This window comes from Cervus elaphus, chromosome 5 (genome assembly GCF_910594005.1).
Source record: "Cervus elaphus chromosome 5, mCerEla1.1, whole genome shotgun sequence".
Taxonomy (NCBI): Eukaryota; Metazoa; Chordata; class Mammalia; order Artiodactyla; family Cervidae; genus Cervus; species Cervus elaphus.
This window is the reverse complement of record NC_057819.1, coordinates 14918169-14943087: the sequence shown is the minus strand read 5'-3', so window position 1 is coordinate 14943087 and position 24919 is coordinate 14918169. Positions and strand designations below refer to the sequence as shown.

At 46.3% G+C, this 24919-nt stretch overlaps 1 protein-coding gene across 1 annotated transcript in view; it reads left to right on the top strand.

Moving 5' to 3' along the window:
• NOS1 (nitric oxide synthase 1) overlaps positions 1-24919 on the top strand; it is a 197042-nt gene that overhangs the window by 109395 nt on the left and 62728 nt on the right. Inside the window, 4 exon segments of the mRNA XM_043901783.1 lie at positions 4326-4452; positions 20764-20892; positions 22777-22922; positions 24223-24385. Of these exon segments, the coding sequence (XP_043757718.1) occupies positions 4326-4452; positions 20764-20892; positions 22777-22922; positions 24223-24385 (565 nt within the window).

Below are 24919 nucleotides of genomic sequence, written 5' to 3'. Positions count from 1 at the left end.
AACCCAGGGATCAAACCCATGGCTCCTGCATTAGCAGGCAGATTTTTTACTACTGAGCCACCTGGGAATCCTTGTATATAATATATGTGCATTTATATATATATGTACATATATATGTGTATATGTAGTATATATACACATATATATGTATATGAACCCATGAAAAAGAAATGGCAACCCACTCCAATATCCTTGCCAGGGAAATCCCAGGGACAGAGCACCTTGGCAGGCTACAGTCCATGGAGTCCCAAAAGAGTTGGATACAACTTAATGATTAAACAATAGCAATGTATGTATGTATGACTGAATCACTTTGCTGTACACTTGAGACTAATGCAACATTGTAAGTCAACTATCCTTCAATTAAAAAAGAAAGTGTCTGAGTGCAGACATCCCTGCCTGTGTCCCCATAAGCCCCCAGGGAAGATGCCCCTTTCTCAGTTAGGAGCCGTATATGCCTTCAGTCTTTAGAGACATTAAGGCTTTGGCCAGCACCACCCAGTGCTATAGCCACTAACTATATATAGCTAATTAAAGTGAAATAAAATTAAAAATTCAATTAATCCCTCAGTGACAATAGGTGCTTTTTTTTTTTAGCTGAGCCACATAGGGGATCTTTGTTCCACCAAGGGATTGAACCCATGACCCCTGCAGTGGAAGCGCAGAGTCTTAACCGCTGGATGACAAGGGAAGTCCCTAAGCACATTTCAAGTATTCGGTTGCCTCATGTGGTCCATGGCTAAAATACCAAAAACGCAAGCAGACGTGGAATGTTTCCATTGACTCAGAAAGTTCTCCTAGACCGTGCTGACTTAGAGGAATCTTGACTGTTTTAGAAAGAACTAGCATTTTCCTTTCTCTGCTTCTGTCTGATCAGCCTACAGACACATCAGTAGTCAAAGCAGTAGCAGATGCCACAGGCTAAGTGCTGTGAGCCTTACCTCCTGTTGCAGTAACCCCATGAACTGGGTTTTATTATTAACCCTTTTTTAGAGATGAGTATGCTGAGAACTAGAAAGCTTAAGTGACCATAATATCCAAAGTCACACAGCTTACAACCAGCAAAGCTGAGAGTTGAACCCAGCTCCACCCAATCCACAGCCCATGGATCCCACTGCCCGTATAAACCTAGCAAACAGACACATCCCAGGCTAAGCAAATTCATGGCAATAAACTGCTCATCTTCCTCAGAGCTGACTTTTACTGAAAACCTGGGGCCGGGAGAATCTACGTAAATCTACTCCTGATTTTGTCCCTGGATGCAGAGAGGCAAAATAACTTCTTGTCAGGTGCTGAAGGATGTTCCCTGTGGTCCCATGTTAAAAATATTCTTGTTTTAAATTGGAGGATAATTGCTTTCCACTGTTATGTTGGTTTCTGCTGTACAATAAAGCAAGTCATACCCCCTCCTTCTTGAGCCTCCCTCCCATCCACCCCCATCCTACTCCTCTGGGTCATCACAGAGCATGGGGCCTGGGCTCCCTGTGTTACTCAGAAGCTTCCCATCAGCTCTCTCTTTTACGCACGGTGGTGTATATATTTCCATGCTGCTCTCTGCTATTCTTCCCAGCCTCTCCTTCCCCTGCCATGTCCTCAAGACCATCCTCTACACCTGCATCTCTATTCCTGCCAGGCTAACAGGTTCATCAGTACCATTTTTCTAGATTCCATAGATATGTGTTAACATATAACATTTGCTTTTCTCTTTCTGACTTCACTCTGTATAACAGGCTCTAGTTTCGTTCACCTCATTACAGTTGTCTCAAATAAAAATATTCTTCCCCGGCTCATCACAGGGCTCTTACCTAAGTTTGTGTTGACAAAACACTTCAAATATATTATTTAAACAAAAGTGTTAAAGGCTTTTTTTAAAAAAAAAAAAAAAAAAGCAAAGGATGATGATAAAAGCACCTCTCCCTGCAGATTCACACAAGACAAGCTGTGTGAGCCGTTTTAAGGGTCACCTGGGTAATCATAGCCTGTAATCTTTGTAAACTGGCCTCATTCAGTGAGAGATGCTGGATTCCTAGCTCTTTAGCCTCTGGCTTATCCTATGCATCCTGACTCGTTTTCCCAGTCTGTTTACAAAAAAGGAAGGATCTGGGCCGAGCATCAGTCAGACCTAGTTTCAAATCCCAGCTCTGCTTTGTGTTTGCTGAGAAACCTTGGGAAATTAACATAACCCCTCTGGTCTCAGTTGTTGCATCTGTAAAATAGGGAGGCTTTTAATATCTACTGAGAGGAATGAAATAACTTCTGTGCTGGTACCTGGTACATTACCAACACTCAAACAGCGCTAAACTCCTCTCTTCTCTGCTGATTCCCCACTTATGGTCACATGACATCCTCGGAGCTGGAGTTTTAGCACTGAGAGGGGCTGCGTGACATTTAGAACATCCGTCTCCGCAGACAATGGCTCTGTTTATCACCATGTAGGTAAACCGCTGGCTTGGGAAATGTCTGTAATCAAGAACCACTCCTGCTGTGTTTTGGTGACATTTTTAAGAGAGTAAAACATGATGTTCCCTCTTACAACTGCAGACCTCTCCAAGCAAGATGAGCAGAAGTGGTTTCAGCATGGGCCACCAGGAAGCGGCCAGACAAAGCAAGGAGGGCCTTCTGGGTGGCTCCGTCCGAGCAGCCAGAGGGGCCACCTAGGGCCTTACACTCAGAGCCCAGGCCCTGGCCCCTGAGTCATCCCAAATGACTGTCAGCACCAGGTTGGGAGCTGGGGGAATTTATGGAGCCAAGAGTCCCCGAAGCTGGGAACATAGGATGGAGAGCTGGATACGGCCAGCCTCCACACCTGGGACCAAAAGTGAGATGGACCACAGAGCAAGCCACATTGCCCAAAGTTGGGGAACAGACAGATGCCATTGAGTGAAATGGAGGGAGGTTAGAAAGAGGCAGACAGTTAGAAAGCAGGAGGGCAGAAGGATGGAGACGAGGTGGGGCAGGTTGGGAGGTCTGGATTTTGACGCAGTCAGTCCCATCTCAGCCACGACTTCCCTCCAGCTCAGAGGATGGTCTAGCCAAGATAGCCTCTTCCTGAACCTATCTGAGTTCAAGGGCAGAGAGCCAGGAAAGCTTCATGCTTAGAGTCAGGAATAAGCCTGGGTTTGAACCCCAACTCCTTCAACCCTGACTATGAGACTTAGGTGAGTGGTTTAACCTCTCTGAGCCTCAGTTTCCTCATCTGATAATGATCACAAGGGTGGTGATGGTGGTAATGAACATGGTGATGGTCATGAAGATTCTGATGGGACGAAGGTGATGGTGATGAGAAGGATGAGAATGATTTTGGCAATAATGTTGGTGATAATGAAAATGATGATGTCAACATTGGTGTTGATGAGGGCACTTTTGATGGCGGTGGTGACAGCGATGCTGATGCTGATAAGGAAAAGTTGGATGGTGATGTTACCGATTGTAAGAATGATGGTGGTGATGATAAGTGAGGGTAATAGTAACAGCCTCCACTTCAGAATAAACGTGACGAGTAGGCTGGAAAACCAACTCAATGAACCTGAATTGGAGCAAACTCTGGGAGATATGGAAGACAAGGAAGCCTGGCGTGCTACAATCCATGGGGGTCACAAAAAGTCGGACACAACTTAGCAACTGAACAACAGTGACAGACTGCAATACCTTGAGTGACTTAGCTTCTGTCTCACTTATGCCGTCTGTACAATGGTGACAAACATTCATTCTGACCTCATCGGGCTGTCCCAAGGACTAAATTCACTAAAACATATAAGTGCTTGACACACCAGTAAGTTCTTAATCAACACCGACAGTATTAATAGTTTTTTTGTCGCTGTGTTCCCCTTATTTTCAGAATCATTCCTGTGTATCCTGGGCTGGTACCATTAGCCTTGTGATCAGTGCTTAGTTGCCGTTGGCCCACAGGACTGGTTTTCTGACCTGTCCCTCCTGCTTCCTGTATCTTCTACCATTAGGTTTCATAGATGCTAAGCCGTCCAGGGGTTCTGCAGGGGATTCTGCTAGGAGAGGGGCCTCCTGGCTTCCTAGATCAGGAAATTGGGGGCAGGGGAGGGAGAAACAAAGTCTATGTCACAGTCATCCTGAAACTGTCTCCGCACAACGGGTATGTGCCAGCCGTGGGTGCCAAGTCAGTTGAGCTCACCTTCACGCTTGATCCTGCGAAGCAGCAGGCTGTGGACCCAAAGCTCCTTGGCTACATGGAGGGTCATGTGGGTGAAACCCTGAGGGTTCGTCACGGACTCAGGGCTTTCAGACCAGGGTGACCAGCCGGTCACTCCAGATGTCGCGTCTTCCTCAACCTCTCCTGCCTTGCCTTTCAGAGACCTGGACGGCAAATCACATAAACCTCTGCCCCTCGGCGTGGAGAACGACCGAGTCTTCAATGATCTGTGGGGGAAGGGCAACATGCCCGTCGTCCTCAACAACCCGTACTCAGAGAAGGAGCAGGTATGTGGTGGTGTCAGCCTGGTACCCACACTCCACGGTTCCCTGAATGTTCTTGGAAAGACAAGTGCCAAGCCACCTTGGGGAAAAAACCAGCCTTCGTGGCTGGAGAAATGGCGTGGGGGCTGAGGCTAGCAGCACTTACCCTGGACTGTGGCTTTGGGCTTTGATTTGGTGGGTTTTCTTTGCTAGCTTGCCAGTTTTCAAATTTTCATTGTTTCTACCGGGAAAGATATTCACATGATTCTGAATTTAGAAGGTAAAAAAGATAGATGGTAAAAGCTTCTTCTCATTCCCTCATCCCAGCCACATAGCTTCACTCCCCAGAGGCAAGCAGTATTCATTATTCATCATTTTTGTAGCCCTTTTAGCAATGTTTTATGCATAGACAAACAAATACATACACATTATTTTCTTATGTTTTTATACAGATGAGAACACATCACACATATAGGCAAACCTCATGCTATTGCACTTCATTTTATTACATGTATAATTTGTGTGTGTGTGTGTGTGTGTGTATGAATTGAAGGTTTGTGGCAACCCTGCATTGAGCAAGTCTGTTGGTGCCATTCTTCCAATTGCATTATTTTTAAGCTAAAGTATGTGCATTTTTAGACACAAGGTTATTGCACAGCATATAGACTACAGCATAAGAAGTACAGAATGGGCTTCCCACGTGGTGCTAGTGGTAAACAACCCGCCTGGCAATGCAGGAGATGTAAGAGATGCAGGTTTGATCCCTGGGTTGGGAAGATCCCCTGGAGGAGGGTATGGCAACCTAGTCCAGTATTCTTGGCTGGAGAGTCTCATGGACAGAGGAGCCTGGTGGGTTACAGTCCATAGGGTCACAGAGAGTCAGATACTACTGAAGTGACTTATGCACACACACATAGTACAGTATAAAAATGCATGTAACCTTTATATGCACTGGGAAGCCAAAAAGCTCATGTGACTCACTTTATTGTGATATTTGCTGGATTACTGTTGGTCCAAAAATGAACCCACAATATCTCCACCATATGCCTGTGTTGTTTTGTACCTTGTTCTTTCACGTATTAATGTATCTTGGAGACTAGTCCTGATTAGTAGGTGAAGAGAGTCCTGGTTCTCTTTTCATGGCTGCATAATATTCCCTTTTGTGGCTCTGCCATATTTATTGAACCAGGCCTCCAAAATGAACACATGGCCTATCACCAATATTTTGCCACGACATCACTATAATGAATGACCTTGTGCAAATACCTCATTGGCAGATGGGTGGGCTTATCAAAAGAATAAATTCCTAGAAGCAGTTGTTGAGTCAAAGGTCATATACAGTTGTGACTTGGACAGAAATGGCCAGATTGCTCACCACAGAGGTTGCACCATTCCTATCTGATAAGTAGGAGAATGACTATTTCCCCCCAGCCTTTCCAGCTTGGAGTGTTACCGGACTTTTCAGTCTTTGCCAATTTGCTGAGGAGGGTTTTAACAACAGAGTCAATATGGTTTCCTGAGAGTGTCTAGATCTGGCTAGAGATTAGCAGAGCCTGTTTCTCACCTGCCCAGGCAGGTAACAGAGCAACCCTGGTGAAGCATGTGAATTTCCCACCCCTCCCCTGCGCTGCAGCAAAGTACTACTGGAATGGCCATCTTCTTCCTTCCCTCCACCCACCTCAAGCCTTGGATGGCACAGGCTGGGTTGCCAAGCTCGTTCTTTCAATGCTTAGTCTTTGGACAGCACTTTTCACCACCAACCCATGTAAGCAGTGACCCGTAGCCTCTGTACGTAGCTTCATGGGGGAGGATGGTACATTCCAGAGCGTCAGTGGAACTTGCTTTCCTTAGCTGCCAATGGCTGGCCAGGAAAAGGACATCAGGGATGCAATAGTAGGCCAGACCCATGATGCCAGTGGCCAAGCACTCTGTCTCCTACAATGACACCTAGGAATGTCTGGTGGACAAGGCACAATTTTAGTTTTCTATTATGCTGTCCTCAAAAATCCAGGTCATATTGTGAGTGTGAGGACTATTGTTATCCATCAATGATTAAGTGAACAAATAGAGCTTGAGTTTTCTTCATATTTTCTCAGTTGAAAGTAAAGGGTGTTGCCATAATGCAAACCCTCCCAAGACAAAGGAGGGCAGAGAGGGGCAGACTCAGGCCAGATCCAGGCTGTAGACATGATTTGTTAGGTTTGCACTATATTGTCCTATAGATAACTTATATTTATATTTTGAATTTATTGCCAGTGTTTCAATTTTTTATGTAACTATCATATTTGCAACTTCTCTTACGAACATGGACAATCTGACCACATTGAGCCTATATTCTTATGGGGAAATAGTCTGCCCAGACTGAGTAACTGCTGCCCCCACTACACAGGGCATGGGCTCTCCAGTTTGCCCCAATCCCCACCACTCTCCAGTATGCTCCTCTTATTACCACCAACTGTTCGTTGTCATTTATCATAACATTAGCACTGTTGGTTTTCTTATAATAGTTAGGATAAGTGGTAGGTAGATATGGACCAAGAGATTCACACATTTCAGGGAAGATGAGAAAGATTTCAATGTTTTGTAAGAATAAAGAATATTCTTATGTGTTTGATATGCAAGCAAGTGTTCTGTCTCAAGATTACCCAGCTGGCTTTACTGATTTGCCTTACCTACCTGCTCTAGGTATCAGAGTTTATCATCACTGGCCTGCAGTAACTCCTAAGATCTGTGCTGTAGGGAAGAAGCAGAGGAGGCCTTGACCCCACCAGAAAGACCCTTAAAGTCCTGCTGAAATCTGAGCCATTGCAGTCTGATGACTATTTCCTTCCACCTTGGTCAGACAGTGACCAGTTAAAAAATATATAACCTTGAACTTCAAGCCTGAGTAGTAGGGCTCAATACTGAGGACAGGACAGGAGGGTTAATAGGCTCAGGGACCTTTGTGGGGCATCATGATGAAATGATCAGTGTCTTAGTCTGTCTGGGCTGCTGTAACAGAATACCATAGACTGGGTGGCTCATAAACAACAGAAATGTATTTGTCACTGTTCTGGAGGCTGGCACCGGTAGATCTGACGTTCGGTGCAGACCTGCTTCCTGGCTCATAGACTGCTTTCTTATGACTGTGCTCTCACGTGGCAGAAGAGCAAAGGCTCTCTCTGGATCTCTTTTATGAGGGCACTAATCCCATTCATGAGTGCTCCAACCTCATCACTTCATCATCTCCCAAAGGCCTCACCTCCACATACCATCACATAAAGGTTAGGTTTCAACTGATGAATTTGGTGGAAGGGGGGAACATAAACTTTCAGTCCATAGCAATTAGGGGAAGGCACTGAGAACTTGCCTTAAGGCTGCCTCTAAAATGGAAACTCCATTTCTGTGGAGGAGAAAGGGTGCTGGAGAAAGGGGGAAAAGATAGTCTTCCTGAGGTTAAGACGGCCAAACAGTTTTAGACAGGGAGCTCCTGACATACAGACCAGCAGTGCTTGGACTTACTCCTTGACCGTTATCAAGGAGTAACGTTGCTGTTAGTCTGTGACCCAAAATAAGCTTCAAAATCACTGGCCTGTGAGATTATCCAGGCTCTGCTGTCTGAGACTCAATTTTCCAAATGCCTCTCAGAAATAGAGCGAAAAGGAAGCAGAGACCCAAGTGCTCAGTTATATTGAAGTCCCAGAGCTAAGCAAACAGCTCGGCGACCTCCTGCTAGACACCTCCACAGCCACAGGGCTCAGAAACATTTCCCAAGCGAAGCAAATTAGTAGAAAACCCAATGAGTTTCTTTCTGGCCTGAAAGACCAGCTCCTATGTTCCGCCTCTTCTCTATCTGCTCAAAGCCACTTTACCTGCAGTGCCTGGAATCGGCTCCCTTCTGTCCAGTTGTAACCCACATTTGCTGATTTTTTAGACATCCAGGGAGGGGGTAGCATTGTTAAGAACACAAAGGCCCAGCTACTACCTGCCAACAGGAGCTGGTGGAAGAGCAGCTGGTCTGCATTTTCCATGCAAAGACTTGGCAAAAGGCAACAGAGCCCAGGGAAAGTGGGAGAGATGCAGGCTAGACATGAGAAAGGACTTCCTGACTCAGACAACTGTTAGGTCCCTGAAGGAATATTATGGTCTGCCCCATTCTCCCTGATACTCTCGTTTGTCCAGATTCAACAGAAATTCAGCCGTAAAAGCACCTTCTCTTAAGTTAGCCTCAGAAATCTGGGATGCGCGTCTATATCTAGTGGTCATCTCTCTTGCTGATAGCTTGGGTCAGCAGTGGGTAGAGCCAGTGAGACTCAAATTCCTGGTCACTAGAACATAGTGTGTGAATGACTTGGTGATGCTTATCTTTAACATCCCCTGACAAATTATATCTGGCCTGCACTGGTGGGTAGAATGAATCCATTCACCCATTGCACAAATAGATAGTCACTCAATACTGCCACGTACACACCTCTGGGGTAGAAGCATAGGCTAGCAAACTTTGCCCTCCCTGCCCTCAAGACCTTCACGGATGAGTGTGGGGAGATACACACATGGACAGAGCAGTTAATCCTAAGATAGGGAGGGGCACAAGACACTATGAGGCCATAAATACCTCAGCAGGTATAAGAAAAGATTTACCAGAAGAGGTGACATTTTGATCTGGGTTTTGAAGATCATGTAGGAGTTTGCCTAGAAGAAAGTTGGGGAAAGCATTATAGTTTTCAAAGAAACCGCGAGGGCTGACAAACTATGTTTCTTTTTCTTACTGAGGATTATTATTTGATTGCTGAGGTTGTCTTTGGTGCTAATTCCACCTGAGATACTTTGAGTTTTGACACCATTCTAAAAGCCCCATACATAATAACCCTCCTAAGTGGAAATGTTCCCCTAGATTAGTAAGAAGGTGCTATTTGTTCATTCTTCCCACAAAACCTTAGGATTTGACTCAAGCCCTTCTCTGCTTCCTTTCCTATTAAGCACCTATTTCTCTTGCATGCCTGATTTGCTTTCCTAAGGAGTGGAACTGTAGGAGTGGAACTGTGTCATGCTTGGAGGTAGAATGTCTATTTTCAGATACAAATTAAGTATCCATCCAACCCTTAGTGAGTGTAAGGGGTCTTGGGTCTGGGGGAAGTGGCATTTCCATTTGGGTTCTTCTTTCTTACTTAGCCCATTGCCCCTCTCTCCAGCCTCTTGCTGACAAAGGCAGCCAGATAGTCAGAGAGATGATTTTCATTTTGAAATCTCCCTGCCCACCCCATCCCCACCACCTCATCAGCAACCTGGCATTTCCTCACCCCTGGGGACATAGGGCTTGTTGCCTTTCAAAATGTCAAAATCTGTTGAGAAGCTTTTCCCTCCTTCCAGGGAAGTATCAGCCTCCTCCACTAGCCTCTCTGCAGAGCTCCAAACTATAAGGCATAAAGGGGAGTGCTTATGGGTTCCCAGTCTTCAGAGGGTCAGAGGTGTCCAGGGCCCCTCTCTTCAGGAGCAAGCATCCCAAGTGGCCAGTGCTGCTGGCTTTGCTGAAGACCGAAAGCAGGCAGCCAGACCCCTCCAGGCTGTGTCTGGATGAAGGCAAACCATTCCAACCCTCTGCTTCTCAGCGACAACCCAGCATGCTTCAGGGAAGCTTTCTAAGTCAGCCCTGACTCACTGCACGCTAATGATGTCAGGATAAAAATAACAATAACGCTGACAACAATACCACCTTGTGAGGGTGCGGCCGTTCTAATCCCTGTTCTCACCCACAGCACTGGGGTCACGATCTCAGCTCAGGGGTCAACCCAGGCTTGGTCTTCTCCTCCTGGTGACCTTGGTCAAACAGCTGATTAGCATCCACACTGAAGCTCATAGTGGATAATAGGCTCGTGGAGTTGTGAGGAAGAAGATACCATACGAAACAATTGCATCTGCTGTTCATGATAAGAAATAATATGTGTTAAGCGATGGCAGACATTGTGCCAAGCAGTTTAGATCCACAATCTCATTTAATCTCCAACCCAACCCAATGGAGTACTGTTACTGCTCCCATTTTACAGATGAATAAACTGAGGCCCAGAGAGTTTAATAGCTTGAGGCAGGTCACTTGACTAGTAAGTGGGCAAGATGGGACTTGAACCCAGGCCATAGAGCTCTACAGCCCACTCTCAACTCTACAAGGCCTTGCGCAAAATAAGTGCTTCCCCAAAAAGTTCATTATTGTTATTGTCGTTGTTTAGCTGATTATCATATTGCTGATCTAGGCATCATACTGTGTATTTAGGTAAAGGAGTGTTGCTAATGGTTATATTGCTCCTGTGAGGCTGATAGGGCAAGAAGCACTGCCCCATTTTGCAGGTGACACCCTTATGGCCTAGAAAGGGAAGGTGACCACCCGCTGAGTCTTGGTGGCAAAGGCACACCTCTTTCCCTTTATGGCGACATCATCATCCTTGTCAATCATTCAGATCAATGTAGCATCTGGTCTTTATCTTCCGGGGCCAGACTCTAGGAATATGCAGAGGAGGGAAGCAGTAAAGACCTGGATGGGGAAAAAAAATGGGAACTTCGAGGGCCTGGAGCCCATGCACAGCTCTGTGGCCTGTCAGTTGTTAATTTAGGGACAGTCACTTTACATCTCAGAGCCTCCATTTCCTCATCTGAAAAATGGGTTACCAGGAGGAGTCCACGAACTGGTGGGTACACAGTGGCCTAGCCTAGAGGAGGCACACAATAGGCATTTAATAAATGTCACTCAAAATGAAATTGAAATCACAGCCCTCGAGTTCAGAACCTAGACATTAGTTCAGAACTGAGACATATTTGTCTCAGTGTCCAGAAACTCCCGCTCCCTAGACAAGCTCCAGACATAGCCACATACACGGTAGTTGGCACACCATGATATTTAGGGTTCTGTAGGATCATGCGCAGACATTCCACGCAGAGTGCCCCCTGCCTGGCTCCAGCAGATTTCGTCGGCTGCATTTACGTTGCCTCCTTGGGGGCGCCTGCTCACTGCTCCCTGCCGTAAGCCTGTCTCTAAGTACTTGAGAAACCTCCTCTATTTTGAACTTCATTTCTCTCTGTGAGAAAGTGTCCCAATCCCTACTAGAAGCTGCGACTAAGCACTTTTCTGCCCCCAACTGTATCTGGCCAGGTATCCTTGGCCTTGATCTGGCTCATGGCTGAAGTGAGACATTCAGGTCAAATTTTCCACAAAGCATGTTCCACCCCTTCCTCCACCTGTTTGAGGGTTCCTGGAGCACCCTCAAACAGGCACAAAGGATGCTTTCCAGGAATTTATATTGAACAGAGTCCCTCAGTTCCCAGTGGCAGAATCCCAGTCTTGCTGATGTTTCACATCCCTCCACCTGGACCATCACCTACCCAGTGACCTCCAGGGTCGTTGCAGGTCATTTAGTCAGGGGACCAGCCTTCCATGTCCTTCCACCTGTTTCCGTCAGAGGCAGGGTGGAACCAGGAAGTAGGGCCTGAATTGACGGGTGTTTGGGTTCAGCCCTGCTGGAATTTCCACATATTTTGCTAACTGTTTATTTTAACAGTGGGCATATTCAATGCAGGGGCTTCCCAGATGGCACAGTGGTAAAGAATCCGCCTGCCAATGCAGGAGATGCAGGAGACCCAGGTTCCATCCCTGGGTCTGAAAGGTCCTGTGGAGAAGGAATGGCAACCCACTCCAGTGTTCTTGCCTGGGAAATGCCATGGACGAGGAGTCTGGTGGGCTACAGTCCATGGGGTCGCAGAGTTGGACACGACTGAGTGACTGAGCGTGCATATTCAACGCAGGCTGTCTGAGTGTTGTCCGAGAAGGACAATGGCATTCTGGTTCGTGAATCAGTGATAGCACTCTGGATGCTCATTTATGGCTTCAAACCATATTCAGATTCTTCCCCTTGATCAAAACCATTTTTTTCTTCTTCTCTTTACAAATGGTTATCAGTCATCAAAACTCCCTTCACACAGAGACTCTCAGAGCCCCACAGAGCCACAACCCACTTCTATTTTCTGAGGGTCCCAGGATGTTTTAAAAGGTAAAAAGTCCGAAACATTAATCACAAAGCTTGTTGTGCATTTTTTTTAATTAAAAAAAATTTTTTTGGGGGTAGAGTTGCCTTACAATGCTGTGTTAGTTTCTGCTGTACTACAAAGCTCTATGTATACATGCATCCCCTCTTTTTTTAATTTCCTGCCCATTTAGGTCACCGCAGAGCATTGAATAGGGTTTACACAGTAGGGTCTCATTAATTATATGTGCTGTACATAGTAGTGTATATACATCAATCCCAATCCCCTAATTTATCCCACTCCTTCCGCCCCCCGTGGTATCCATAAGTTTGTTCTCTACATCTCTGTCTCTATTTCTGCCATGCATTTTAAATATTTACATTTAGCAGTTTAATGCTTTTAATAAACACACATAGTACAATGCAATATAAGAGGGATGGGCCCCGAGATACTCACAGGATTCCTCAAAATTAATTCATAGTGCACATATACATTCTGATCTGGTAATGGGATCAGGTTTAAAGTTGTCTAATAATCGAATTCTCTCATGAGGTCATCATGACTGTAAGCATCACCTCATTTGGAGAAAGCATCAACAATCTAACTTAAAGACCCCTTGGATCCAGTGGTTAAGACCCAGTGCTTCTATTGTTAGGGGCATGAGTTCACTCCCTGGTTGAGGAACTAAGATCCTGCATGCCACAGGATGGCTAAAACAAACAAACAAAAATCCTCATCTCCAGAGGCTCTTGTCTGTGAACCCAGACCATGATGAGTCTGACTCCCAAGCACTCCCTTCTGTAACCATCCTCCATAGAGAACATGGACCATTGAATAGGGGGGAAAGAGAAGAGGGGTGAAGAATAAGCAATTTCAAGCTTCTGTGGAGTTATTATAAAGAATGAATCACTTTAGAAATCATGCTTTGAATACACTACAAGGAAATTATACTCCAGTGTACTTAACACTGTTGGTTAAGTTTTATAAGTAGCAATTTTTTAATTGCATGGATGGGTGCATACCTGCTGGTTTGCAGGCCTGTTGTTCTAGAACCTGAGCTGCCGCAGCTCCTAATAATTACGCTTGCTGCTCTAAAAGGTGGTACCCACAGATTGGAGCAGCACTGCCTGGAGCTGCAGCGAAGGGGCTGTGGCATGGTGTGTGGCATCTGGCCCCTGGTGTGGATGGCCCGCTGCCCAGCTCAGCCCCAACGTGCTGCCCTCATTTTACAGCAAGCCAAGCAGGGCAAGTTGCTGCAGGCCTCAGAGGGAGGAGCTGGCACTGGTACCAACAGTGAAAGAAATAAGAACTGGCTCGCTTTGAACAGGTTTGGGCCTCAGCTCCTGGATTCATCTCTTCGAGCTGTTTTCTAGAGGAAGCACCATAAACTGTGTGGCTTCAACAATCAGAATTTATTGTCTGAGTCTGGAAACCCAAAAGTCTGAGATCAAAGTGGCTACAGAGTTCGTTCCTTCTGAGGGCTGTGAGCAAAGGTTCTGCTCCAGGCTCCTCTCCTTGGCTCGTAGATGATGGTCTTCATGTTCATGTGGCGTTCTCCTGGTGTACACGTCTGTCTCCTAATTCCCCCCTTTTTGTAAGGACACAAGTCATATTGGATTAGGGCCACTTTAACGACCTCATTTTAACTTAATTGCTTCTTTAAAGACTCCAAATAAGGTCACATTTGGAGATTCTGGGGGTTAGGACATCAAGATATGAATTGGAGGGACATCCTAAGATGTTCGGTGGTGCACAGGTACCTCCCTTCTTCCCTTCTGTCAAGCTCTTGTCCTGATTTCATTGTGACCCTCCTGCCCGCGATTGAAGGATGGGGTGCCTGCTCTCTTTTTTTAGACCACCAAGATTCTGATGTCTAGTGTATATCTTCCAGCCTTAAATCCTCCCTCCACATTCCCCTCACCTTAGCTCCTCACTTCCCAACTTCTGCTAAAAGTCTCACATCCTCCCACTTACCCAGATGGAAAACCTCTGCGTCAGTGTTGACTTGTTCTTTTCTCTCCCATCCTCTCAAGCCACAGAGCTCTTGTCCTGCTCCTGACACCCCAACTCCCATCTCCTCCCTTCCTGTCATCTGCTGCTGCTGCTGTGTTTTCCCCTCTCCTGGCCTCTCAACTGCCCTGGTGCAGCAGCTCCCTCCTGGGTCTCTCAGCCTTCACCCTCTCCCTCCTACAGTCCTTGCACTCATGTATTTCCTAAAATGGCTTTGATAAGGCCACCCTCTTCACCAGGCAGCTTCAGGGGTTCTCACTGTCTACTCATTCAAGGTCAAAGCTTTCAGCTTAACATTTAAGGGACTTCACAATTTAGAAATACATTTAGGTCTTATATTAAATAGCTCAGGCTGCCACAATAATAGACCACAGACCCAGCAGCTTAAACAATAGAAAATTATTTCTCACAGTTATGGAGGGTAGAGATCCAAAGTCAGGGTACCAAAGTGGTCACATTTGGTGAGGGCTCTCTTCCTGGCTTGCAGACAGCCACCTTCACTGTGTCCTTAAACAGCCTGTGCACTCAGAGAAATGGATGTCTCTTCCTATTCATATAAGACCACTAATCCTGTAAGACTAGGGGCCCACCCTTGTGACCTCATTTAACCATAATTACCTTCTAAAAGCCCTATCTCCAAATATGTCACAATGGGAGTTGGAGCTTCAACATATGAATTTGAGAGGATACAGTTCAGTCCATAGCAGACCTCAAATGTTTGTTGAACAGGTAGTGTGTGCTTGGCACTGCTGCTGCTGCTGCTAAGTCACTTCAGTCGTGTCCAACTCTGTGAGACCCCGTAGACAGCAGCCCACCAGGCTCCCCCATCCCTGGGATTCTCCAGGCAAGAACACTGGAGTGGGGTGCCATTTCCTTCTCCAATACATGAAAGTGAAAAGTGAAAGTGAAGTTGCTCAGTCGTGTCCGACTCAGCGACCCCATGGACTGCAGCCTATCAGGTTCCTCCGTCCATGGGATTTTCCAGGCAGGAGTACTAGAGTGGGGTGCCATTGCCTTCTCCGGCTTGGCACTGGAGATAGAGCAAAGTGAATGATGTGTCAGCAAAAAGTGGTATCTATATACAAACATCTATAAAGATATATGTATAAAGAACATATGATACACACATACACACACACACACACACACACACACACACAATGGAATATTACTCAGCCATAAAAAGGAATGAAATTGGGTCACTTGTAGAGATGTGAATGGACCTAGCTAAAGACTGTCATACAAAGTGAAGTAAGTCAGAAAGGAAAAAACAAATATCGTATATTAACACATATATGTGGAATCTAGAAAATTATAGAGATGATCTCATTTGCAAAGCAGAAATAGAGACACAGATGTAAAGAACAAATGTTTGGATACCAAGCGGAAAAAGGGGTGGGAGGAATTGGGAGATTGGGATTGACATATATATACTACTGGTAAAGAACCCGCCTGCCAATACAGGAGACATAAGAGATGCAGGTTTGATCCCTGAGTCGGAAAGATTCCTTGGAGAAGGGAATGGCAGCCCACTCCAGTATTCTTGCCTGGAAAATCCCATGGACTGTAGCCTGCCAGTCTCCTCTGTCCATGGGGTTGCAAAGAGTCAGACACCACTGAGTAACTAACACTTTCACTTTCACATATATAAAACAGATAACTAATGTTTAAGTTAATGGAGACTTAAGTAAGATAGGTTAGCTTTCAGCCACTGGAATTCAATCCTTTTGATCAGAAGTCTGCAAAGTTTTCCTGGAAAGGAGGCAATAGGAAATATATGTGACTTTGTGGGCCATTCCATCTGAATCTTCATCTCAACTACCCCCACTCCTGCCGCTGTATCTCAAAAGCAGCCATAGACAACATGGAACCAAATGACGGTAGCTGGGTGTCAATAAAACTCTATTTACAGACGCGGAAATTCAAGCATCATATAACTTTCACATGTCGTGGAGCATTATCCTTCTTTTGACTGTTTTATTCAACAAGTTTAAAATGGGAAAACCATTCTTAGCCCATGGGCTATACCAAAAGAGAGGGTAGACCAGATGTGGCCCATGGGCCGCCGTCTGCAAACCCCTGCTTCAGAGCATGCCGCTGTAAGATGCTGCTGCCAAGAGAGTGGGGATCGCGGTAGAGCCTAGAACACAAGTCCATAGCACGCGGTAGGTACTCATTGTGTATTTGCTGAAAGAGAGAAAGAAGGGAGGCATGGAGGGGGTGTGGAAATCAAGTTGCCAGCGATCCTACAAGCTGAATTCCTGGCTCAGAGCCCAAGGCTGACAACACCTCACCTGCTATCTCCTCTTGGGCTGCAAGATCATTTCCTTCCATTTCCTCAGGACCTCTCTAAAGACTCCCAGAGTGAAGAGGTGTTGACAAAGCCTTTGAAACTCCCAGGAGCTCAGAGCCTACTTTGCAAATTTAGAAGCAAGCACCGAGGATTCCTCCTGTTGAACCCACTGAAGTCGAGTCAGTGTCTCCCACCACCTGAAAAGTTTCCATTGTCTACCCTGAACACAAATCTAGGGAAGAACACACTCTGTTACCAAGCCCGCTTGTGCCGTGTCGCCAGCCTAACAACCCACGAGTGCCACTATCCTGAGTTTTTAGACCAAGCACTTCAGTCCCCACTCAGAAAAGTCATTTGCATCCCCCACGCCAGGCCCCCGACTGCTATATTAATCTCCCCGTTTGTCCCCTCCTGAGTCATCTAATATTACTGCTGGCTAATTAAAACATCAAAACCCAAGTACAGCAGCCCTGCCAGAGGCCTCCTAATGCCTGGTTTCAAGTGTGCCCTTCACAGCCTAGGGCGGAGAGTGGCATGGCCCATGCCTGAGCCCCCAGTTAGTTGTCTCGTAATGACCACCCCTCGCACATCTGGACCCTCAACAGATGGCCTCTTTGATTGCCTGTATCTCGCTCCATCCATCCTGCCTGTGAAGACTTCTGGCTTCCTCCCACCTTGTCAGGGTCCCCCCACCCCTGCCTTCTGCCCCTCTGTCACCCCCACGGGCCCTGGGCCTGACCCCAAATGCCAACACCACGTCTGTTATCCCCACTCTGGGACTGCAGCTGCTCCTCAAACTCTGGGGTGTCAAGAGAGAGTTTCTTTACTGGCTAATGGATGCCCAGTATTTAGGAAGGATGGCTACAGTGCCTCCCATATGGACAAGGTAGGATTTTATTTTCCTAGGGATGCAGATTGCCGGCATGATCAGAGGAATTTGTCACCACAAAGGCCCACCTAGAGGCGACCTCCATCACCTGGACATCTGCTGGGAGAGACGGGAGTAGAAATAGAATCCTAAATAAAGAAGTTCAGGATGTCTAGACAGGCCTTCAAAGGAAGTAGAGTCGTCTGTACATGGCTTCATGTGGGGACATAAGTAAAAGAACTTAAGAGTTTAGTGGGATAGAAGGGCAGATAGGGAATGGAGGGAAGAATTCATTCAAATCCTTCTCCTGCTCCCAGGGTGATAGTGCAGTAGTAACAATTAAAGGAGTAGTAGTCGTAACAGGGCTTCCCAGGTGGCGCTAGCGATAAAGAACCCACCTGCCAATGCAGGAGACGTAAGAGACGTGGGTTCAATCCCTGGGTCGGGAAGATGCCCTGGAGGAGGGCATGGCAACCCACTCCAGTATTCTGGCCTGGAGAATCCCCATGGACAGAGGAGTCTTGTGGGCTATAGTCCATGGGGGCTGCAAAGAATTGGACACGACTGAAGTGGCTTAGCACACAAGCACAGTTGTAATAAGACTGCAAGTTGTACTAGAGTAGAATAATGACACCAACAATGATGAGGAGTGGCTAACATTTAGGAGGCTGTTGCAATCACCCAGATGAAAGATGGTGGGAGCTTGGATAGAGGGCTACACAGTAGATGGAGAGAATGAGGATTCTGGAGCCATTGAGAAGGCTAAATGGATGGCAGTCAGGGGTGGTCTGGGTGTGGGGGATAAAGAAGATGATGTTCAGGACAGTTCCTTCCTGTGGCGTGCACAGGTGGTGGGTGGATGTTGGTACCTGGTGCTGAGATGGGAGCCACTGGGGACAACCAGGCCTGGAGGATCATGAGTCACAGGACCTTCCTTTTGTTCTCTGTTCTCGCTCCCTGCTCTGTGCTGGGAGTCTTCAATGGTGGCATGCTGCCACTTGCCTCCCGTTCCCCAAAATCCAACATGGTGGCACAGATGCTTTAGCATACAGCTCCACTTGCAGAAAGGTGGCTATGCCTCTCACTTCTCTACCAGCAAGACTCCGCTCCCTCTTCTTTACCTGATTAACAGGCCTTGACTTAGAAGTCAAATGACCCTGGTCAGATGCCCCTTCTGTGTGCTTCACAGTCCCCTGCACACTGCCAACATCCCATGTTATGATACTCATTTCATTCAACTATAATAGTTCATTTAATCATCATCCCCATTGGGCTACATAAATTCCATGAGGGCACAGATCATGTCTGTTGTGTTTGTTACTATAGCCCTTGCCCTTACTGACTTGCCTGGAACATAGGAGATACTCAGTAAACCTGTGCTGGGTGAATGAATGAATGAATGAGTGAATGAGTGAATTGTACATGATGGCCAAGAGGCAGAGTGGTCAAACAGTGGAGGGCATGGTTTGAAAGCCAGACTGCCAGGATTTGACTCCTGGCTCCAGTTTATTAGTTCTACAATCTTGTTCAACTTAGTTAACTTCTCTGTGCCTCAGTTTCCTCATCTGTAAAATGGGGATGATAAGGTTGTTGCTTGGCACATAGCGAGTGTTCAGTGGATGCTAGTTTTCAGTAGTTGTCCTTCAGGGTTCTCTGTGATTTCTGTCCCAGACTTAACCCAATTCAGTCCTAATTCATAGCTCTCTCACCAGCCTGAGCACCTCCATGCTGATGAGATGTGGATCCTGCCCCCTTTCTGACTTCATCTCCTTTGTATTCATTCACACTCAAACACCCCAGCCACACTGGCCTCCTTGCTGGTCCTTTAAACTTACAAGCTCATCCCTAGCTCAGGGCCTTTGCCCACTCCACTTTGTCACCATTACTTCTCTATATATTATATTCTTATTACCTCCGTAAATTATATCATCCATGTATTAGTTTACTTAATATTTATCTCTACTTCTCCAAAAACAGTGCTCCAGAAGAACAAGGATCCTGACTGCCTTGTTCACCTTGGTGTCCCCGGCACCTAGCAGTGCCTAGCACATAGTAGATGCTCAAGAAATACAGTTTGAATGTGTGAATACCCTGGCTCTAGGTCACTGCCCACTGCACTACTCTTTGACATGAGTGTCACTCAACACTGTTTCATCCCGTCCCCTCCCTTGCTCAGCTGTTGCATCAGGGTATACCTGATGCCTCTCCCTTAGAACTGCTGATGCCTGTCTAATGCACAAGCACACCTCTCTCCAGGCTGGTAGACACCCACTCAGAATCACCTAAGAACAGAAGGTGATCCTTATCAGTGAGGCTTAAAATGGATGGGCAACATGTGTCAGCCAGGCCTCTCCCCTCTCACCTACTGGGCAGTTTGCTTACAGAGGTGAAGACAAATGGGGGACTGACGATGTGCAAGATGGCGAGGATAGTATGTGCAAAGGCCCTGAGGCAGGGACATGCTTGGCCTTTTTGAAAAACAGAAACCTGAAATTGGAGGAAGATATTCTATGCTTCCAGGGCTTTCCAGGTGGTGCAGTGGTAAAGAATTCACCTGCCAATGCAGGCAATCAGAGTTCAATCCCTGGGTCAGAAAGATCCCCTGGAGAAGGGAATGGCTACCTACTCCAGTATGCTTGCCTGGAGAATCCCATGGACAGAGGAGTCTGGCGGGACAGGCCATGGGGTCACAAAGAGTCAGACATGACTGAGAATGCTATGCTTCAAACCTTTCTCACTTAGACTTCTTGTTTTCCCAGTATTTGCCTAAAATGGTGAGTTTGGACTATGGCAGGACGGCCCAGAAATCCAAGTAACTTGACCCAACCTCAGGTTTGATTCCTCAGCCCTGAGGGCTGTTACCATAGTTCTTTCAGTCACTTATTCATTCAACAAGCATTCATTGAGTCCCAGCTCTGTGCCAGACCCTGTACGAGAGGCCAGAGAGACCAGCTTTTGAGCTCCTGACCCCTCTCCCCAGGACAGATCCTGAGACCTTCTTCCATGGCACCTCCTTCTGTATAAGTAGAGGGACAGTCACCTTGCACTTGTCCACCCCAGAGAGTCACAGACAGATGGTGACTAGGGGCAGAGTCCAGGAAGAACATCACCTCTTCCCACCCCAGTGGAGACAATCTTCCAGTGCCTAATATGCCATCTTCATTCTCTCCTCCAGCCTCCTGCCTCGGGAAAACAGTCTCCCACGAAGAATGGCAGCCCCTCCAAGTGCCCTCGCTTCCTCAAGGTCAAGAACTGGGAGACTGATGTGGTTCTCTCTGACACCCTCCACCTCAAGAGCACGTTGGTGAGTATCCCAGCACGGCGAGAGACCAGGCTTTTCTCAACCCCAGCAATATCCACGCATGGGACAGGATAATTCTCGTTGTGGGGACCATCCTGTGCATCGTGGAATGTTGAGCATCACCCCTGACCTGTGCCCACCAGATGCCGGTTGTGACCACCAAATCTGTCTCCAGATATTACTAGATGCCCCCTGGGTGGGAAATCCACCCCCGTTTGAGAACCACTGGTGGATACTTACCTGTGCAAATACTAGTTATTTCTGTCCCCTGTATCCAAAAGGGGATTGCTGCTCCTAAGTACATTCTTTTTACATCTCACAATCCAACCACTGATGGAGTTTTGAACAAACCCTTCTTAGTTATCAAACTGTCCTCTAAATTTTTATGTATTTTAAAGTCAATCAATCAATCAGTTTCTTTATATTGTAGAAAGTGGGCTTCCCTCATAGCTCAGTCAGTAAAGAATCTGCCTCCAGTGCAGGAGACCCAGGTTCTATCCCTGGGTTGGGAAGATCTCCTGGAGAAGGAAATGGCAACCCACTCCAGTATTCTTGCCTGGAAAATCCCATGGACAGAGGAACCTAGTGGGCTGTAGTCCATGGGGTCGCAAAGAGTCGGGCATGACTAAGCAACTAACACTTGGAGGAATGTTGTATCAGTTAGCTATCACAGTGTAACAAACCACCCCAAAATTAGTGACCTAAAGCAACTACTACTATTATTTTCCAAGACCTACAGATTGGCAGGGTGGTTCTCATGCTTCTGCTGATCTCATGCTTCTGCGATTATCCTGAGGGGTCAGCTCTGGGCAGGCTGAGCTAGGAGGGCCTTGGCTGGGATAAGTCAGCTCTGTTCCATGGGGCCTCTCAGCCTCCAGTAAGGTAGCTTGGTCTCCTCCATACACTGGATGCAGGGTCCTGAGAGAATGAGCAGAAACATGTAAGATGTCTTGAGGCCTAGAATCAGAATGGGCACAATGTCACCTCTGCCATTTTCTGTTGGCCCAGACCAGCTCAGATCCAAAAGGAGAGGGAGCAGGCTTCTCCTCTTGATGAGAATTGCTGTAAAGTTACATAGTAAAGGGCATGAATAGACGGAGGGAAAGAATTGGGGCTATTTTCTGCAATCAACATCCCGTAGACCTGTTCAAAAGAGCTATTGTAATCACTCTATTAGTCCTTCTTGATCAAAATGGGGTCAAAAAATAGTTGGGAGGGGTCTCCCCTGATGGCCCAGTGGTTATGACTCTATGCTTCCAATGTAAGGGAGATGGGTTTGATCCCTGGTTGGCAACTATGAGATCTTACATGCCGCATGGTGCAGCCAAAAAAAAAAATTTTTTTTTTAAATATTGGGAGATTCAACATCAATGGTTCTGATTCCCAGAGAATGACAGTCATAAAGCCCCTCTCCTCACCCCACCTCATTGAGTAGAGCAAATAATTACAGAACCTTAAAAAGCTGGTTAGGGCTTCCCCTAACTCAGATGTGACTCAGATGGGAAAGAGTCTGTCTGAAATGCAGGAGACCTGGGTTTGATAGACCTGAGTCAGGAAGATACCCTGGAGAAGAAATGGCAACCCACTCCAGTATTCTTGCCTGTGGAGAATCCCATGGACAGAGGAGCCTGACGGACTACAGTCCATGGGGTCGCAAAGAGTTGGACACAACTCAGTGACTAACACACACTAAAATGCTGGTTATCTTTTCCTCACCTGGGCTAATCACCAGGTACAACAGTGACTGGAAGCTGGTATGTGAGAAATTCACTTTGGGAATTAAAGGCCAGGGAAACTCTACCACGAATGTCAGAGCCAAGTCCTCAGCCCTACACATGCCACACTTGGGTGAAGCTAAGTAACAGCCCAAACCTCTTTTCCTTCCAGGGAACAGGATGCACTGAGCACATCTGCATGGGGTCTGTCATGCTCCCTTCTCAGCAAATACGAAAGCCTGAAGACGTCCGCACAAAAGAACAGCTCTTTCCTCTTGCCAAAGAGTTCATTGATCAGTACTACTCATCAATTAAAAGGCAAGTTCATGTCTACACTGGGGAGCCCCAGTACTGGGTACGAAGACTTCAGGTCCAACTCTGCTCAGTTGAACCAAGACTGAGCATAGCACCTCTGCCCGCCGTGCACAAAGGTGGAAAATTGAGCCTGATCATGTACAAGGGCCAGATCTGGCCCCTAGAAATGTTTTTGTTTAGCCTAAAGAGTGTCTCTTAACTCTGAAACTCTTCAAGCAATTTCACACCTGGGTATATTCCCTCAAGAAACTCTCACACTTGTTCACAAGAAGGTCAGCATAAGAATGTTCACTGAAGCATAGTTATTATAGGAAAAAATGAAATTAAGCAACCAGCTGGAAATGACCTCAACTGCATTGTTAGGAGAATGTGTAAGTGAACTGTTGCAGTTTCTGTAATGGAATATTATACAGCTATGAAAATGAGCAAGTGAAAGCTCTGTGTGTTCATGGAAATGAAGCTCACAAATAACTTTGAACAAAGGGAAGAAAAGATAGATATATCCTACTCAATAGATACAGTGTATCTATTATAGAAGATAGATTTAGGACAGCACCATTCATAAAAAATAATACTATACATGATTTAGGGGGATATATATTGGGCTGGCCAGAAAGTTCATTCATTTTCCCATAACATCAGAAAACCTGAACAAACTTTTTGGTCAACCCAATGCACAAGTGTCAAAAATCTAGACAAGAGCAAAAGAATGCTAAATGCCACATTCAAAATAGCAGCCACTTCTGGAAAGAAAGTGAGCTATGGTAAGGAGTAGTCCCCAAGGAATTATAAAATATTTTCTTGTTTATTAATGATTTCTCAGGCTTGGGATTCCAATGTTCATTATATTATTTTCTATACCTTTTTTCAGCCTGCAACTTTTCATAAGAATTTTTTTAACTTTCTCAAAGTGAATTTAATTAAAAACAAATTTAAAATTTTGTTTAGAAATGGGAAGAGTTCCCTTTAAAAATCAGATTCCCAGTTTCTCTTGAAAGAAGACCTGGCAGTACCGGCCCCCGGTCAGACAGCAGCGGTCTGGAACAGAGTTGAGACTGCCTTCTGTGGACTAGTCTTGGGCTGGCCTGCTTGCCACAGTCCCCACCCAGCCAGTTCAGTCCCATGTTCGGACCTGTGGAGGCATTTGAATTTGCCAACGTTTGCTTTATGCACAAACTATCGTGTCCAGATATCAATTCAGACTCTCCGTGGCTTCTGGCCTCCTGTAATAGCTCACTCCTTCCACCAACCTCTAATTGAGGAGAGAAAGTAATGCTCCCATGTCCCTTCCCTCTTCCCTCAGGTTCGGCTCCAAAGCCCACATGGAGAGGCTGGAAGAGGTGAACAAAGAGATTGAAACCACCAGCACCTACCAGCTCAAGGACACAGAGCTCATCTACGGGGCCAAGCACGCCTGGCGGAACGCCTCCCGCTGCGTTGGCAGGATCCAGTGGTCCAAGCTGCAGGTGGGCAGTCAGGCTCAGATATTGTGAAGACCCCTTTGGTGGGGGCTGGTGTGGGGGAAATGAGCTTTAAAAGAGGTCAGCTTCTACCGAGGGCCCTTGGTGACCATGGGAGCTATCAAGTGGTCATCATGGGGTCCCAGATTCTCAGATCTTGACCAAATCTGGCTTGTAGTCATGTTTTATTCAGCCAAAGCAATCTTTTTTAAAACCTGAATTTGACGTCTCTAGGTAAGGCTTATACTCTCCAGGTTACCACAGACCCCATTCGTCCCTTTTGTCTTATACCTACTCTCATTCCTTATTTACGTTATTTGCTTACTCCCTGAAAGCATTAGATTCTGCATCTCCTGGTATGACTTTTTTCCCTTGGGGAATATTTGTAAGTTGGAAATAGATTAGTTATCAGTCTCAGGGGGAGTTTGTCTGATTTTTGTTTGTTTTATTTTTAAGTCCCTGTTGTGTTGTTCAGTCACTAAGTCTTGTATGACTCTGTGACTCTACGGACTGCAGCACGTCAGGCTTCCCCGTCTTTCA